General features: G+C 33.7%; 1 protein-coding gene across 1 annotated transcript in view; it reads left to right on the top strand.

Annotated features, from left to right (window-relative positions):
• The first annotated feature begins 18,216 nt into the window (after nt 1–18,216).
• The window catches only part of LOC118205412 (vitellogenin-like), an 83,934-nt gene continuing 82,814 nt past the window's right edge, over nt 18,217–19,336 (top strand). The window contains exon 1 of the mRNA XM_085825955.1: nt 18,217–18,316. Coding sequence (XP_085682081.1) covers nt 18,271–18,316 — 46 coding nt within the window. The 5' untranslated portion in view covers nt 18,217–18,270. The remainder of the gene's footprint in view (nt 18,317–19,336) is intronic.

Raw genomic sequence — 19,336 nt, 5'->3', positions numbered from 1 at the left:
AAATCACAGGTTTGTGAAATGAGTGCTCCTAATCAGAGACACCCTTTATTCAGCCAATTCCCAGAATAATAGTAGGAGTTATTACAAACCTGTTATTTTGTCGCCATGCTGAAACACATAACTGTTATCTTGATAAAGTAATTTATCATATGGTAACATGAAAATTATACTCAAATGATATAAGTAATGGCCACTTAAAGACACAACATAGACCCTTTTTTACACAACAACAAATTAAAGACAAGGAAATGAATTTTTCAATATTTTTAAGTGTAAAACAGTCAGTACATGCCCATATAAAAAATATAAATTATAATGACCCATTCTCAGTATAAAAGCAGCAGTTACCATAAACTTGTCATCTTGTAAGCATGCTGAAACACAACTTTTATCATGAGAAAGCATTTTACAGTATGTTAACACCAAATGATAACCACTTACTAAACATTAAGTGGTAGCCATTTAAATACAACCCAGATACCATTTTATGCAGCAAACACTCAACAGCACGAAAATGAATTTTTCAATATTATCATCTTTCAAGTGCTCTGAATATAAAAAACAGTCAGTGCATGTCCATATGAACAAAATTATAATGACCCATTCCCAGTATAATAGCAGCAGCTATTATAAACATACAATTTTCTAATCATGCTGGAAACATATAACTGTTACCTCGATAAAACATTTTACCATATGTTAACACAAAAATTATATCAAAATGATAAGAGTAGTGGCCACTTAAAACATAACCCACACACATTTTTATGCGATGACAAATTAAAGGCAAGGAAATTCCTTCTTCAATATTTCAAGTCATAGAATGGATATATATATAAATATATTTATATACGTTTGGTGTGGCCGATTGCAACCAAAATACGAGGTGCACATATACATGTTATAGCAGTCCTATATACAAAATTTCAACGTTCTGAGGCTACTCGTTTTTGAGTTATGTGAGATATGTACGTACGCACGAACGTACGTACATACGTTCGTACAGAAGCCACGAAAAATTCTCTTCAGAATTAATTTTAGTTTCAGTTTTTTTAAGCAGTTTTATAATTTTTTTGAAGGAAAAGAGTATTTTATTCTGTCCTTACGTACAGATATGGTGCAAAAACATCGTTAAATTGCATTCGATAGCGGTCAAAATGGATATTTTCGGTGAAATATGCTGCCTGAAACTTTTCGCGATTACAATATTTCCTTTTTACTTCGTACAAGGAAGTAAAAAGGACATGCCTTTTTCAATATTTCAAGTCATCTAAATATAAAACAGTCAGTATATGTTCATATCAACAAAATTATAATGACCCATTACCAGTATAACAGTGGCAGTTATTATATACATATCATTCGGTAAGCATGCTGAAACATAACTTTTATCAGGAGAAAGCATTTTACCATATGTCAACACCAAACTTATACCCAAATGATAAAAGTAGTGGCTGCGCTAAAACACAAACCGAGACACCTTTTTACGCAATGACAATTTAAAGGCAAGGACATGCCTTCTTCAATATTTCAAGTCATCTGAATGTTAAACAGTCAGTATCTGTCCATATCAACAAAAGTATAATGACCCATTACCAGTATAACAGTGGCAGTTATTATATACATATCATTCGGTAAGCATGCTGAAACATAACTTTTATCAGGAGAAAGCATTTTACCATATGTCAACACCAAACTTATACCCAAATGATAAAAGTAGTGGCTGCGCTAAAACACAAACCGAGACACCTTTTTACGCAATGACAATTTAAAGGCAAGGAAATGCCTTCTTCAATATTTCAAGTCATCTGAATGTTAAACAGTCAGTATCTGTCCATATCAACAAAAGTATAATGACCCATTACCAGTATAACAGTGGCAGTTATTATATACATATCATTTTGTACCCATGCTGAAACATATCACTTTTATCAGGAGAAAGCATTTTACCATATGTTAACACCAAAATTATATCCAAATGATAAAAGTAGTGGCCGCACTAAAACACAAACCGAGACACTTTTTTACGCAATGACAATTTAAAGGCAAGGACATGCCTTCTTCAATATTTCAAGTCATCTGAATGTAAAACAGTCAATATCTGTCCATATCAACAAAAGTATAATGACCCATTACCAGTATAACAGTGGCAGTTATTATATACATAACATTTTGTAAGCATTTTGAAACATATAACTGTTACTTTGATAAAGTATTTTATCATGTTAACACCAAAATTATACCCAAATGATAAAAGTAGTGGCCACATAAAAACATAACGCAGACACTTTTTACACAACAAATTAAGGGCAAGGAAATGAATTTTTCAATATTTCAAGTCAATTATAATGATAAAGAATCTTACCATATGTTAACACTAATTTGATATCCACATTAATAATAAGGACCACTTAAAATACAACCCAGACACTTATTTACATAGATGCATAGAAATGAATTTTTCGTTACTATTACTTTTCAAGTGATCTCAAGGTTAAACAGACAGCATACATGAGTAGAAAAAAAATAATAAGGAATTCACAATAATGTGTAACAGTAACTGTTAGATGCGAAAATATTTTTTCAACAGAAATAAATCTGAACTAACATCACTAGGCTTTGCTCAATTAATTTTTTGTGTCTTGTTACATGCATTAAAGTTACTAAACTTACTAGTCTATGAAATACAGCATCATTTGAATTAAAACCTACATTTTTTAAATGTTTAATTGCTAAACACCCATTATATTTTTATTTATGCTTTAAAGTTTTCAATTTGCGCTCTTTTGCAATGCTTTTCTGGTTTAGTGTATCATTCTTTAATTTGCAATAATTATTTAAAAATGTGTTCGTTGATGACCAAAGAATCTGCTTTAACACTTTCTGTGACTCATGAGCTTTAGGGCAATCATCTAGATTTAAAAAAATGTCATTTTCTATCAGTATGTCTAGAGTTAAGTTACATGCTATATCCCTCTGATTTGCAGAAAATAAAAATTCATTCTCAAATTCTTCAGATACAAGTTTTTGAATAACAACATAATTATATATTACTGAATTTAGTACATCAGGATGAGGATATAGAAGTCCTCTATCAAATCTTTTTATCCAAGACTGTCCTTCATTTTCTACAATTAATTCTTTATCAATAGTTAGATTGCCTTTACAAATATCACAGCTTAATAGTTTCACAACTTTATAACTACAGTAACCAGCTATATACATTAAAATTGGTATGTCATTTTGAACATTTTGTATATCTTCATTTGTAATAGTTATTCTTCCTGAGAAAGTGCATCCAATATTTTCTTGCTCCAGAGATTCAATACACAGGTTTTTACAATTTAGATAAATAGGAATTCCTCCATACTTTGATGATTTAATAACAGTTGGCAGAAGACTTTGTAATCTTAATTTTGCTTCAGTTTCATATACTTGCCTTATAGAAATATTATGTTGTGAACCAGCCAGCTGTCTATATTTTCCGAATCTATTCTCTAGGAGATCTGTCTGAACTTTTCCTGGTAAAAAGTAAGTAAATTTTAGCTCCTCAATGCAATACCTTGCCATTTCGAGCAACGAATAGCTAGTATGTGTTAATGCAAAATGTGTTTCCTTAGTTAGTCCACCACTAGAACAGCCTAAAAGTTTCCACTGATCTAACCACTCAAGTAACTTATTTAAATAAATATATCTAACATCATCATTTTGCACAGTTAACGGCTTTTGATACTCATTCATCTTATGGTGTCCATTAAAGATACTTTTGACATTGACTATTGACAACCATGTAGATATAATTTTAATAAATTCAGCTGTTGTTTCGTAATTTAAAATACTATTTTCTTTACCAATAACCATTATTGCCTCTGCAAGACGACTGTCAAATATTTGTAATGCTAGCTTGACATTTTGTCTTTCCAAATTGGTTGGATACAGAGCTTTCAGAGTCAAACCATAACTATATTTTACAATTCTGCCTGCCTCTAATGAATGGAGACTTTTTATGCATGCAAATGCCGCTGTTTCGACCTTGGAAAAATTTTCAAAATTTGGATAAAATAAACATTGCCCAGAAGTTTTTTGATTTATCCAGTTGTTCCTGACACACTTCAAGATGTGCACTGAGTCAATAACAAAAAATAGTGGCCGAGATAAGTCTGCAGGGTTTTTATACACAATACTAATTTTTGGAGGCATACAAAATAATGACATGGCTTTTTTATTTATTGAATTATTGTCAGAGACAACTGCCACAATTCTGTAACCTATATTTTCTAAACCAATTATAATTTTCTTAAGATATTGATACAGATCCTCAGCATTTAATGATTTAACTGGTAATATATGTGCCACATCCTTGAAAGGTGATAATAAGCTACGTATCATAAAAACATAAGCACTTGTAGCAGCTTTTTCACAGTTGTAGGCCATGCCACACAAATTTCCTCCTTTAAAATCGAAACATGAATTTAAATGCACTTCATCCATCATAATAATTACAGTTTTATCATTTTCTTCTAAATCCTTGCATCTTTGTTTAACATATCCTAAAAAGTCATCATTAAATTGCTCAGTAATAGGATTAAGAGAAAACATTGAACAAATTCTACGAATAGTACGTGGATGGGGAATAGAAATGTAACCTGAATGTCGTAAAAACTTGTATGCATGCGGTGAGATCGAGTTTAACAAACTGCAAAAAATAAGTAAATCTGGAGTATATCGATACTTCTCTTTCTTTACATTTAGTTTATTTACTTGCTCTGAAAGGAAGTTCAGTTCAGTTTCTTTTTCAGGTAACACTCTTTTCAATTCTGAAAGCATATCATCCACAATTTGTATAGAATTCTTAATATATTCTTCATTTTGTAAGTTATGAGACAGACTTTAAACTTCCTTTAGTACTTCTAGAAACATATTTACATTACTAATTTTTAGAGGGAAAACAAATTTACCAATAGATTTTATAGCGATGTTTTTAATATAAACACATACTGTTAAATCCTCATTTATTACTACCGATTTCTGAATTTCTGGAGCTGGGTCACTTAAAATATCAAGTAACATAGTTAAATTTTCAGTATGTACAGTTGTCCAAAATGTTTCTAAAATCTGATGTTCTAGGCAATTATTGAATTCAATTAAACTTTCAAATGATCGTTCATTATCATACCGTTCTTTCATTTTCAAACTTTCTTCTATCGCTTTCTCCAGGTATTTCTCTTCTAAACGAGCTTTCTTCTTTTCTGGTGACATTCTCGATACAGAATTTGATGACATGTAGGATGGGCCATCAGGGAACTGAGAAGGTATGCATCCTTTTTTCAAACGTGGCCTAGAAATTGGGGCTTTAATTAACTTCGCTGATTTCTCATCATACATTTCGATTTCTCGTATTATTTCATCTGATCGAAAATGTAATTCACATACCTATAAAAGAAAATATTCAAAAATCAACTTGTTGTGAGTACAAAAGTTAGATGCATGTTAATATTTAGTAACAGAAGTCAATAAGCCCTATTATTTAAATAAATAATTTGATACATAAATACGAATTAAAAAACCAGTAATATCATTTCAATTACGTGTATAATTTAAGTAATTTGTAAAATCTGGAATGCTCATCATAATGATTACAGCTTTATTTACATTTAAAGAAAATTATATATTTGAGATAATTGTTTACAACAAACACTGGTTACCAAATACAAATAATTACCTTGAATACATCATACCAAACTTTCATATATCATTACAAAAATTTTAAAATGAAACCTATTATGATTACTTAGTAGTTCCTTGTCATATAAATTATGATAAATTTGGAATAACTACAGAATCTGCCTGCACAGTATACTAGAAAGCATTTACAAATTATTGGCATTTATGTAACTACTAAATTTAGAATTATTCCTGTTATATGGAACTTTATTTCATTCATAAAACTTTGAAGGAAAATATTTTTTTGAAATGATTAAAACAGGCAGGATTAAAATCTTTCAAACATAAAACTTCTTACCCACAGATCAAAATCTAATATCGTAAGCATAAACATCACATACCTATAATAAAAGTAATAAAAAAATGTAAAGATACAAAACATAAAAAATGCAGTAAAATTGAACTTACTCTGGTATGTTTAGTAGGTTGAAAGCCATCTTTTCTTCGTAGACTCCTTATCCATTTCATCCGGAGTTCAGTCTCATTTGGAAACTTGAATACAGCCACTTTTGGTCCGTTTTTATAATTACCACGACATGTGGCTACAGCACATTTATGAGGCATCGTATGAAATTATAAAAGCACGAGACAATATATAAAAAAAGCACGAGACAATATAAAAACTCTGTCGCTAACGCAAATAACCGCTCCCCGTTCGTCGCTCTTGGCTCAACTACGGGGCTTTGATTTTGTTTGAAGGAGCGAGGTGAGTCAGAGACGACTACCTGTGACGTCAGAGCTTCCCCTCGCTTCAGTGTCCCGGCTTCCTTCTATAAGGAGGTGTTGGCCCAGCAAGCAACTCATAGAGACCGCTACCCAGTCAGAGCTATGCGAGTCCACGAGCCAGTGGATCAACTGATGTCTTGTTTAGACGATTTAGCTAGAGAAGTCAATGCTTTGATACGGAGTAGGAGTGAGAACAAAGTGGCTCTAAGGTGTTGGAAATGTGGTACTGAAGGGCATATACGAAGGCAATGCAGAACACCCCAGGGCACGGAAAATAAGAGAGGCGGGTTAAATAGACAATAAATGCCATGGGACAGAAAAGGATTGACAAGAAACCAAAGTGCTGGAACTGTGGAACTGAAGGCCACATACGAAAGAATTGCAGAACACCCCAGAGTACGGAAATTGAGACCATTTCTCAGCAACTACGCAGGAAACAAATTAATGACAATATCAAGGAACGGAGGTTGCCAGATAATGAAAAATCTTGTTTTAAAGCACTCAAGATTTCTAGAGTGAGTGCAACAGTAACGGACTGTCCATCAATGGGCATATCTATATAATTCCTTGCAGTATGATCATTGACGCAGGAAAGATAAACTTATTTGGACGCAATCTTGTGTTACTCTTCAGACTGCGTCTGGTGATAAGATCGACATAACTGGGAAGTTAAACGTAAGCATCACGTTTGGAAGTGGCGCCTACCATCCTATGGATTATGTGGCGGATATTACAGATCCATGCATACTCGGATTGGACTTTTTAAGGAAATACGGTTTTTCTTAGACTTCAAAAACAACAAATTGCTTTCAGCATCTGATGACATGACTATCCATCCTCAAAAGGGATCCTCGCCTGGGAACGCCGACATCTCATGTGAAAGACCCTACTCAGAAAGCTGCCGAAATCATACTAGGGTCGGAGAGAAACACCTAACTACTGGCTATTCTTCATATCAGATGCTCTTCGGTCGAGAGCTTCGTCTGCCTTGTGTTCGCCTGTTTGATCGCCATACGGATGCGCCTTAATCACCTGAGGAATACATCCAAGATGTCCAGGCCCGGTTTGAAGTGATGCACAGTTCCGCACGAAAGCGAGTCAACTTGGCGACGGAGGAAGTGAAGACCAGATACAACACGAGAGCTACTGGACATAGATTCAACAGAGGAGACAAGGTGTAGTTGTGGAACCCGATTCGACGAAAAGGAGTCAAATCTAAATTACAGTCGCCTTGGGATGGTCCGCACACAGTCCTAAACAGGCTGAATGACGTCGTGGTTCGGATCCGTGAGTCTTCGAACTCTAAACCTAAAGTCGTTCATTACGACAGGTTAGCGCATTACTATGGCCATAGTACGTAATGTAAATAATTGTAAATAGTGTAAGACCATGGTCCTTTTTGTTTCTAAATGTGTAGATTTGTATATTGTATTTGATTGTATTTTTGTATTTAATTTGTATTTTGTTTTTGATTTGTTTAAGTTAGTTATTGCATTTATGTTCATGTTGTTTATTATTGTAATGTAATGCTTAGTATTGCACTTATGCCTTAGTTGTAAGTTTGGCTTCCTGTCCAGGGATTGTACTGCCCGGGACTAGCAGTCCTTGGGAAAGGGGCAGTGTTACGAATTTGGCATTTAATTAATTAACGTTAGTTGAATTGTAAATTAAATGGTTTTATTTCCCGCGCAGTGCAGCGCGTGACGAATATTAAAAGAAAGCTAAGCCGGAAAATTGAAAATACAAGAGCGCGTGCATTTAACATTTAATAAATATCTCTTTTTGATTTCGAAAAAGTTCCAGAAAGTTCTCGCGCGCGATTTAAAAATCTTATGAAAAGGAGGAAAACCTCTCAATTTAGTCAGTCAGTGATTTTAGTTAAATTGTTATTCTTTTAAGAGTTTCTTTAGAAAACTGCTCTTGTTGACTGTAGCGAATTCGCGGATTAGCTTTCTTTAGCTATTTTGAATTAAGTTCTCTTGAACGTTTGAGTAGTTAGAAGATAACTACTGTGATATATTGTGATACTGCACGATTATTTAATCATATTTGTTGGGATAATAATAAATTTGTGTTCATTTTTCATCGAACTTGTGCATTCATTTCGTAACGAACCCGTACGCACGCAACACGTCCAATAAAAATTTCAACAAATATTTATTTCGTTTATCTAATGTATCTTTATTGTCATTTATTAAAACTAAAAAACCAAAGTTACTGTTTTGAATAAATTTTAAAACTGAAGAAATGTTTCGTGAAGAGAAATGTTTGGGAAACACTAACAAAAATAAAATTTCTGAGATTTATCTTTAGTTGAATTAAAACTTGTAGAGACATTAGGTTATCTTTTGAGTAGGAAACTTGAAAAATGAGCAATGCCCTCGCCGGTACTCGTACCTCGGCTTCTCGAATATGCTCCGAGTGTGCTACCGTTACACCACGAAGGCATGCAGAAAGGAGGAAAAAATACTTTATATACTCCCCCTTTTAAAAGGCAACTGCGGGGATTAGGGGACGCAATCGCGAAATCCTGGTGGTAAAAAATTCGTGATCCCATTTTGCCATATTTTTCGTACATTATTATCTATTTTTCATTCTCGGTTTAAGTATTATGTTAAAGATATACTAACTAATATAAATATACAAATGGAGGGAGTTCTATATCTCCTGTTCTACTGGGCCGATTGACGAAATTCAAACTGTGGTTTCCATGTCTCGAAAGCGCAGCTTGGGATATCTATTAGATTTATATATAGCATGGTTCTAATATAGATATTTTGGCACAAAATCAAACTTTTCTGGAATGTCATGCCACTTTTTTTCCATATTTTAAATCTACGACTCAAATTATGCCTAAACATTGTATTTTGTAAAATTTGGTACGAAATTTACGGAGAAATTCAAAATTTTATCTTGGCAGATTTCTTTGAGTTTGCGCCAAGAATAATTCACTTGGCGGAATAATTAATTTATGGTAACCTACTTGCATTATTTTCTTTTTTTTCACTGATGCATGAGAGGGTTCGAATCCCGAGAACGGGCTAGCTGCATGGGTGTTTTCGTGGTTTTCCACATGTGTATACGAGCCAGGTACCTTTAGAAAGTCCTCCAGGAAGGCATCCCTTCCCTTAGGCAGATAGCCGTCGAGGCTTTGCCGTAATTAAATAACCAAGCCTAACCTAATCTGATGCACGAGAGGGAAAAAAGTCCATCGTTCATTCTTTCAAATAATTTTAACAAAGTTCGTAAACCACATTTTCGTTATTATCGCAAATATTAAATATGCCAAATTTCAAAACGCGCTAAAATGTAAATTCACAAATATCTTACAACATATTGCATAAAAAACTCTAATTTTTTGCAGGTGTGCGTAAAAATACATCTACTTTAAGATGATGCTAAACATTTTATAGGTTATAATACAAAAATGTTTTCGAAACATTTATAAAAAATATTTTAAAATAAAAATTTTAGAAATAAATCATAAAAAATATTGTATTTGGAGTAAGCGTAAATTTCGAATTATGCAAGACGGAATAAAGTAAGTTTAATAAAAAAGAGATATTAATAAATATATATCAAATTCATTTCACATGGAGGAGTTAAAATTTGGAGAGCTAATTTTTTAAAATCTACTCGTGCTATTTTTACAAAATATGGTAGTTTGGCCTAAATTGAGTCGTAGAGTCGAAATATGGAAAAAAAATTGGCATGTCATTTCATAAAACGCCTGACTATGAACCAAATTACCTATATCAGAACAAAGCTATGCATAAATCGAATAGATATCCTAAGTCGCGCTCTCGAGACATATAAAGAACTGTGAACACCTTCTTAAACAGAAGGTGTTAAAACAGAACAGACTTAACAGAAGGTGAAACAGAAGGTGAACACCTTCTGTTTAAGAAGGTGTTAAAACTGTCTCATTTTTAGTCCAGCGCCCACCAGCGGCCGAGCGGTAAAGACGCTGAATAATGGTAGTTCCGTCCGAGGTTCGAATCCCGTACGGGCTGGCTATATGGGGGTTTTCGTGGTTTTTTAACCCATGCGTAACGTGTATACGAGCCAGTTTCCCTTAGAAAGTCCTCCACGAAGACATCCCTCCCTTTAGGCAAATAGCTTTCGTGTGCTTTGCCCATAATTGAATAATCCATCCAATCCAATCCATTTTTAGTCCAAAGGAGCTTCGTCCCTGAAGGTGTGGTGTGGTGTGGTTTATTTAATTATGGCAAAGCACACTAGGGCTATCTGCCTAAGGGGAGGGATGCCTTCGTGGAGGACTTTCTAAGGGAAACTGGCTCGTATACACGTTACACATGGGGAAAACCATATTAACACCCATGCAACCAGCCCGTTCGCGGGATTCGAACCTCGGACCGAACTACCAGTGTTCAGCGACTTTACCGCTCGGCCGCTGGTGGGCACTTGTTCCTGAAGGACTATTGTTTTCGTTTTACGACTTTGCGTTGGTTCACTATAAATGTCCGTTTCACTTTTCAAACTGTTGCCACCGAATGTTAGAGTCCTGCATTATATTTGAAGAAATTAAATAAGGAAAAATCTGCATAAATGTATGTATATTTCTCGCATTGTGATAAAACAACTGTGCATAGAACCATCGAATTTTGAATGACGTAATCCTACTGCGAATATGGGCATGTGGAAACGGAAATTTGGAATTTGTTTTATTATCGATTTTATATTTTGTATATCTTTAACGAATTTTTGATTACAAACTCGAGGATTTCAAAGCGAGCCATGGCAATGTTGTAAAGAAAAAAAACGTTTTTATCTCCACGCGGCGTGACTGCGTATCGGAAATTCTAAAGGTATTTTGCGATATTGCTCTTGAACTAAATTTTATGGTTTAAGTGCGAATAACGTGATATTTAATAAATAAAGCAACAGACAAAATTTAAGAGAACGCCCCTTTGGACGTAAATCTGAAATTTTTCAGATTTTTTTTTAATTTTAATTTTTTTTTTTTTTTTTTAATTTATTTACTACCAGCTTTGCTGCCAGCCTTCGTCTGGCTTTTAAATGTACCGGTAAATTGGCTGAAGGGAACACCAAACGTTAAATTTAAAAACTGCGTAGAATTTTACTCTGCAGAACAACTTCACAAAAAAAAAAAACGTTATTACGCATAACAAAATTACAATGAAATAAGCAATATCCCTTAATACAAATATTAATTATCCTAATAAATAAATTAACCAACTTCCCTTTGCAAAATATTAAGAACTCAAATGATATAAAGGAGGTTAAGAACTTTGTTTCCTAAAAAATCACTCAAAACTTTTCAATTTCTTAAAAACAGTGAAATGAGCAATAAAGAACATAAAAGAATAGAAGAAACAAAAATTCTGAAAAGCAAAGTATAATTAATGATATTTTATCTTATATTTTCAAAAGAAAAAATTACAATGAAATGAGCTATATCCCTTAATACAAATATTAATTATCCTTTTTTTAAAAAAATTAACCAACTTTCCGTTGAAGAAAAAAAATTATGCAAAACTTTTCAATATCTTACAAACAGTGCAATAAGCAAAAAATAACATGAAAGCAACTCAAAAAACATAAAATTCAGCGCAGAATTTTACTCTGCAGAACAACTTTATCAAAAAAAATTATTAAAAATGTATTATATAAATGACAATGAAATATGCCAATCTCTTAAAAACAGTGACATAAGAAATATGATGAAAAATTGTTGCCAAACCCATATTTCTAAAAGAATGAAACTATTCAAAATGATGCTTTTCATCAAAAATTTATCAACAACAATAAGACAGGAAAAGTGTTGCCAAAATCACATTTTTAAAGATGTGAGATGGAAGAAGTGTTCTCGGAAGCTTCATTTAAAAAATTTTTTTTAAATACAAAATATTATCATTTTTCCAAAATTCTTTTTGTAAAAGCGGTCACAAAGATGAAAGTTTAACGTGTCCAAAAATCAAAGAAAAATAAACTGTACGTTTTTAAAAATAAACTTTTTAAGAAAAAATCCCGTTGAAAGGTGTTAAGCTCCCTTTGTTAAATAAATTCGTATTGAATCGATTTATTGAAACACGAAATTTATTTTAAGTTCGTAAAATAGCTAAATGCCTACGTTTCATGAAGATGTGAAACTGGAGTGCGTAGAGTAAAATCTCGCTTTCCTATAGTCCATTATGTCTGAAAATGACGCGATTTCGTCACAAAACATAAAATAAAAAAAAATTCGAATTCGAATTTCGAAAAACTCGCTTCGAGGTGCACTGGCTCTTGTCTAGATGCATCTATGTACCAAATTTCGTAGCTGTGAGTCTATTAGCTTACGTGCAGCGCGAATGAAAGACACACACACACAGACTCTTTCTTTTATTATATGTAAAGATTTATTTATTGTTATTATTTTCTGAAGTATTACTTGAATTTAAAAAAGTAGAAGCTGATACATGTTTATTTGAAAATTAGGTTTCTTGTTATTTATCAAAGAAAGAAATGCAGACGTTTGAATAGAAAATGCTATATTTTTAAAAGAAAAGATAATTATTACGTCAATTATGAAAGTGTTATATGTTGCCTCACAAAACGAAAAAAATATGATAGTCTAAAGAAGTTCAGAGGTGTCTTTTCTGCGAAATAAGAGATTCAGAGATTTCCTTTCTGTAAAAGCTGATTTGTAGGCTAGAAATTGTTTTTTTTATTGAAAGGAAACTTAACCTATCTGAAACTCTTTGTTTAGTCTGCTGAAAGATGTTCATCACATGTGTCTTTATCGCACTAGTCTGATGCGAATTTAGGAATGAAGAATGAAAATCGTGATTCATGATTATAATTCCGTTGCAGAGTTTAAAAGTGCATATGAGTTCAGATTCAAGTCAAGAAACCGTTTTTTTTTTTTTTTTTCCCAAAATAAATTTATTTATTTTTTTTATAAATATCTAGCTTTTTTCAAAACTTTAATTTTAATAATGCAAACTTATAGCTACAATATTGCTACTTTATTATAGCGACTCTATTTATTAGTCCAAAAGGGGCAATATGCCCAGAAGGACCATTAATTTCGTTTTGGCATTTTGCATCGATTCACGATAAGCGTTGTTTCACTTAACTACTAACTATTAACTTTTGGGCTAAAAATCTTTAAAATTCCGGTTACTATCGGAAGACCCAGAGTTCGAATCCAGCGAACAGTTCGATCCAGGTCACCGCTGATATTCCTGCTTCGGTAAACCTAAGACTCTACAATGTGGCTAATAAAACTGATTATAAAAGTTACCATAAATAAATGGTAAAAAAGCTTTACTTATTAAAATTTGCATCTTGTTAGTTTTATTTCTGCAAAATCATTTTTTTTAATTTGTTGGACATCCCTCACCGTTTCAATCATCTGAATTTCAATGCATAGACGTGACAAGCATGGCTAAATTAAATGTATCGCAGGTTAAAATTAAACTCTTACATATATTTCGACTAATTAAGATAGTTTGATAGTGTTTATGATTGTTCGAGGCTGCATGGTCGGTTTTTATCTTTTCCCGTGCGTAATTTAAATATGAGCCTGTTTCACTTTAGAAAAGTCCACCAATTATGCCCACCATTACCACCATTAACCACCAGTCCACGATTAGCATATTCAAATAACTTGTAATGCATTTCTTGTTCCATTTATTTTACAGAACATCATTTGACTAATTGCAAGTAAGATTAGACTCGATTACTTGTTATACCCACGAAGGATGTGTAGGAAAGGGAGATGAGGGTAGGGAAGAGAGATGAGGAATCTAAGGGAAGATGCATTTTTGTGGAGGATTTACTGAGGAAATTACATAATTTTACAAACGTATGTCATCTAAATACAGTCGTAGTACAGAGAGTTAAACTTATAAAGACAAACCGAGTGAATACCAAATTCTTACTCTAGATACTGTTCCTATTAAAAAAATTAAATGAAAAGAAAAAAAATTAGGAAGAAATTATGCTGTTGTTATTACTTATGCTCACTTGTCTGACCGTAACAGCCTAAGCCCACGAAATACCTCTTGGCAAGGAGCGCTAGTTTACGCCTGTTGTTGGCAACAACCTTGAGCACCTTACAGGCGAACGTGCAATTTAGCTCAGTTCCGCCCCCAATTTTGATGGAGAGCACTCCGGTGGACGAGGCCAAGGGTCTCCTACCACCAACATCTCAAGAGGACTTTCGGCTCTTCTCGTATTTAGAGTGCCCCCAATAACAGACTTATAATTGGCTTGGTTACAGCCGAAAACATCGCGGCAAAAACATCGCAGACGAAAATGTCGCGGAGAAAACAACGCAAGGCGAAAACGTCGTGCTACAAAACATCGTGGGAGAAAACATCGCAAAGAGAAAACATCACAGTTCTAAAACATCGTGGTACAAAATATCGTCGTCGAAAATAAAGCGGTTCAAAAACATCGCAGTTTAAAAACATCGTCGTTGAAAATATCGTGGTAAAAAATAAAGTATCTACAAATCATCGCATGACGATAACATCGCAGACATGCTTTTTTCAGGCATGCTTTAATAAGTGTATAAGTGTAAATGGATATTCCCATAATGATTTGTGAGCACAAGATGGAAAGAAGGATAATTTTTACTTTCATATTTTTTATTAATTAATACATTTTTGCTGAGAAAATAAAAAGGAAACTTAAGCATAAAAAATTAATGCAACTTATAGCACTTAATAGAATTTTAAACCGACATAGTTAACTAACAAAGGCCATTAATAAATCATTTTTATAAAGTTTTTACTGGTAATATTTCACGAAAAGTATAATCTATAAGTTACATTTAATTTTCTATGCTTAAGTTTCCTTCTTACGTTTTCAGCAAAAATTTATTAGTTAATAAAATATGTGAAAGTAAAATTTATCCTTCTTTACACCTTGCGCTCACAAATCATTATGGGAATATCCATTTACAATTATTAAAACCTGAAAAAAGCATGTCTGCGATGTTATCGTCATGCGATGATTTGTAGATACTTTATTTTTTACCACGATATTTTCGACGACGATGTTTTTAAACTGCGATGTTTTTGAACCGCTTTATTTTCGACGACGATGTTTTGTACCACGATGTTTTAGAACTGCGATGTTTTCTCTTTGCGATGTTTTCTCCCACGATGTTTTGTAGCACGACGTTTTCGCCTTGCGTTGTTTTCTCCGCGACGTTTTCGTCCACGATGTTTTTGCCGCGATGTTATCGGCGGACACCATTGGCTTCATATCTCAAATTGCTTAGGACGTTATCAAGACTAAATCTAGATGTGCATATCTTCTCCGGGATTCGAGCCCGTGCCGTTCGGCACGGCAGTGAGCAACGGTAACCACTATATCGGTTGGGCGGCATTGTTATTCGGCCAAGGTAGTGTTTTCTGGTAAGTGGGCAGATGGTAAGATAATGGTATGGGTACCTATTTCTCCACAATTCAAGGGTCGGTGTTGCTGACTCCGTGTCTATTAAAATATCCGGGAAAGGGGAATTAAAATATTCGGGAATAATAAATCTTGTTAATTGCGGAGAAAGGATGCTGCGTTTGTTATCTACTTGTATGATGTATTAGTTGCGACGGCCTTGTTACATGCATCTATTTGCCATTTCATTCTGTTGATATTCATATATATTCTGTTTGCCATTTGATCTGTGCCTTGCGTTTCAGTTGTTTCTTCAGCTATAGTTGTTACCCCAGCATGCGCTTTCACCCAGGAGAGCGTGATTTTATGGTGTTAAAGCCTCCCATAAGTCTCATAGGACTTATGGGAGGAATAACTGTAGGCGATATGTGGTGATGGCTGAATATGCACATAACGCAACATACGTAACGAAATGAAACAACATAACTGTAGGCGATATAGGGTGCTGGTTGAATATGGACATACGTAACGACATGACATAACATAATTGTAAGCTATGTGTGGTGGTGGTTGAATATGGACATAAAGTGATATACGTAATGACATGACATAATGTAAAATAGCATAACAACATGTTGTCTGTATCGATGGTGATGTCCTGCAGATTTTGCTAATTGAGGTACTGGATAGCTCTGGAAATAGAGACTGCTTCTGCCTGGCATTTATTGGAGCGGGAAAAATGAAAGTTAAGCAGCGCAACTCCAAGAGTCCCAGTGCTACCTGGAAGTGCTTCCATTTATAATTCGTAGACCTGCGGTAAGGAAGGAGGAAATTCCTTACATTCTTCCCTATTTAAAAGGTGACTAGGGGAGAGTGAATCCAGTCTCTAAATTATGGAGGTGACGAATTATCGTCCACCTCATTTTAGTTCGGACACCACTGTAGAAACGATTAGGCGTTTATCGCATTAGCAATGTCCTTCCTCGGATTTGAATGCCCGCCCTTTGATGAAATTCAACAATGCCCTCACATGGATTCGAACTCCAGACTTCCCGATGACAACTCCTCTTGAGATTTCTAACTATACGTCCTTATAATTACGTTCAAGCGGTAAGAAGAAAGAGAATATTTTACAAGTTCACTGCCGGATTTCTTTCACTGAAACACCATAATTCACTTTTATGTGATTAAAATTTAAATTGCCAGCATTTTTTTTAATTTAAAAAAATCTGTGTATCACCTAGAATTATTAGCCCAAAGGGCGTTATCCCAGAAAAGCTATTAATTTCAAAACGGCATTTTGCGTCGATTCACTTTTCAGACTGTTGCCACCAAATATTATTGCCATGTCTTATTTTTAAAGAAACTAAATAATGAAGAATCTGCTGGAATGCATAAATATTTCTCGCATTGTGACGAAACAACGGTACCCACAGCCATCCAATTTCGAATAACGTAATCCTCCAGCCAAACATGGACACATGGAAACCCGAATTTGGAATTTCGAATCTGCTTTATTGTCTATTTAAGGTTTTGCAACACTTTAACGAATTTTTGATTAGCAAACTCCACGATTTCAAAGCGAGCCATGGCAACACTGTATGGCGAAAAAAAAAAACACTTTTATCTCCAGTACGCGAGACTGTGTATCGGAAATTCTAAAGGTATGCTCTTTAAATTATTTTGTGATAGTGCTTTTGAACTGAATTTTATGGTTTAAGGGCGAAAAACATGATATTTAATAAACAAAGGTAAACTCAAAATGTTAAAAACATGTAATATGAAATCTGGAAACTTTCAGGTTATTACAAAAAGTTTGATTTTAAATCAGATTAAAATTTTCATTAAGTACACATAAATATTTCTCTTATCTTTTGACAGAAAATAATTGCTCACTATAACCCTCTAACTATGAAAGAATTTGTCTCGTACGGGGTCACTATGAAAAACTAATGGTACACAACATTTCAGACACTGCTGCATTTAATAATACAACCTATTTCACTTGGGGCCGTTGCATGATTTTTTACGCATGAAAGTTTAATAGAAATGTTATTAGACTTAAGACTAATAAATCATATTTTAAAATTCGTACACACATACTTAACTTCGCTTTTCTGCTGTCTGTGGTAAAATGATCTCGACGATACAGAATAAATATCACGTTAAGCAACTCAGTTAATTATAAATTATCAGATCGCCTCAAAGTGCAAACGATATTAAGCTCTCGTAAGCATTTCTCACTTGCAGATTTTTTAATAGTCTACGTCTATCGCCCCATTCCTTATCGCGTAAAGCGAAGCTATTTTTTCAGAACATCAGCTGAATTGACTGTCTGTTTTTGTAAGTGATTTATAAAAGCTGCATGCTTGTGCTTTTCTCAAAAGTATTTATACTCGCTGCTGTGTTGAATCTGTCGACTGCTTTGATCGGGACAGTTCCACAAGGATGAGGGTCCTCATAGCAATAACGTGGCTTTTACTAGCGGTGGCAGGTAAATTTAAAAATCATTTCTTATAGAAATTTACTTCCTTAATAATTTTAAGTATTAAAAAAAAGACCAAAAATCTGAAGAGTTTCAGATTTTAAATTAAGTCCAAAGGGTCGTTTTATTAACGTTCTGTCTGTTTCCTTTATTTATTAAATATCATTTTCTTCGCACTCAAACCATAAAATTCACTTAAACAGCAATATCGCAAATTAATTTTAAAATTAGCATATCTTCATATCTTTAAAATTTCCGATACAGAGTTTCGCGCCCTGGAGATTTTTTTTTTTTTTTTTTCGTACAATGCTGTCATTGCTCGCTTTGAAATCGTTGAGATTTTTAATCAAACATTCGTTGAAGTGTTACAAAAATCTGAAATCGATCATAAAACAAATTTCAAATTCAAATGAGGGCTTCCATATGCCTATATTTTATGGAAGATTACGTTATTCAAATTTTGATAAATCTAGGTACCGTAGTTTTATCCCAATGCGAGAAACATACATACATTTATGCGGATTCTTCATCATTTAATTTCATTAAATATAATACATAGCGATAATATATGGTGGCAGCGGTTGGAAAAGTGATTCAGTCTTTTAAAATTTTCGACGCAAAATGCCAAAACGAAATTAATAGTCCTTCAAGGCAAATTGCCCCTTTGGACTAAAAATTGTTTTGAGTTGTTCCATTTTTCATTCGAATCGGTTTCCAATCTGCAGAATGTAAGATCTTTAACATTCATTCACTCTTAGATTAATTTAGTTTATTATAGTAAAGCACGCTAGGGGTGAGAGATACAAGAGAAACTGGCTCGTATACAAGTTACACTCGGGGAAAATCACGAAACGACAATGCAGCCAACCGTTTGCCGGGATTCGGAACTTCCAGTGTTTAGAGATCTTACCGCTCCGCCTCTTTCCTCCGGAACCTGTCTTTTATGAATTAACAATGCATTTCTCAAGATTATTATTATTATTATTATTACAGCTTTTTAATTTGATTGATTTAAACAAAAAGGCATTT

Source organism: Stegodyphus dumicola, chromosome 10 (genome assembly GCF_044657685.1).
Source record: "Stegodyphus dumicola isolate Sdum_Otavi_A_Nest chromosome 10, ASM4465768v1".
In the NCBI taxonomy this organism is placed as follows: domain Eukaryota; kingdom Metazoa; phylum Arthropoda; class Arachnida; order Araneae; family Eresidae; genus Stegodyphus; species Stegodyphus dumicola.
Note: the sequence above shows the minus strand (reverse complement) of the source record. Positions and strands in the feature narration are given on the sequence as shown.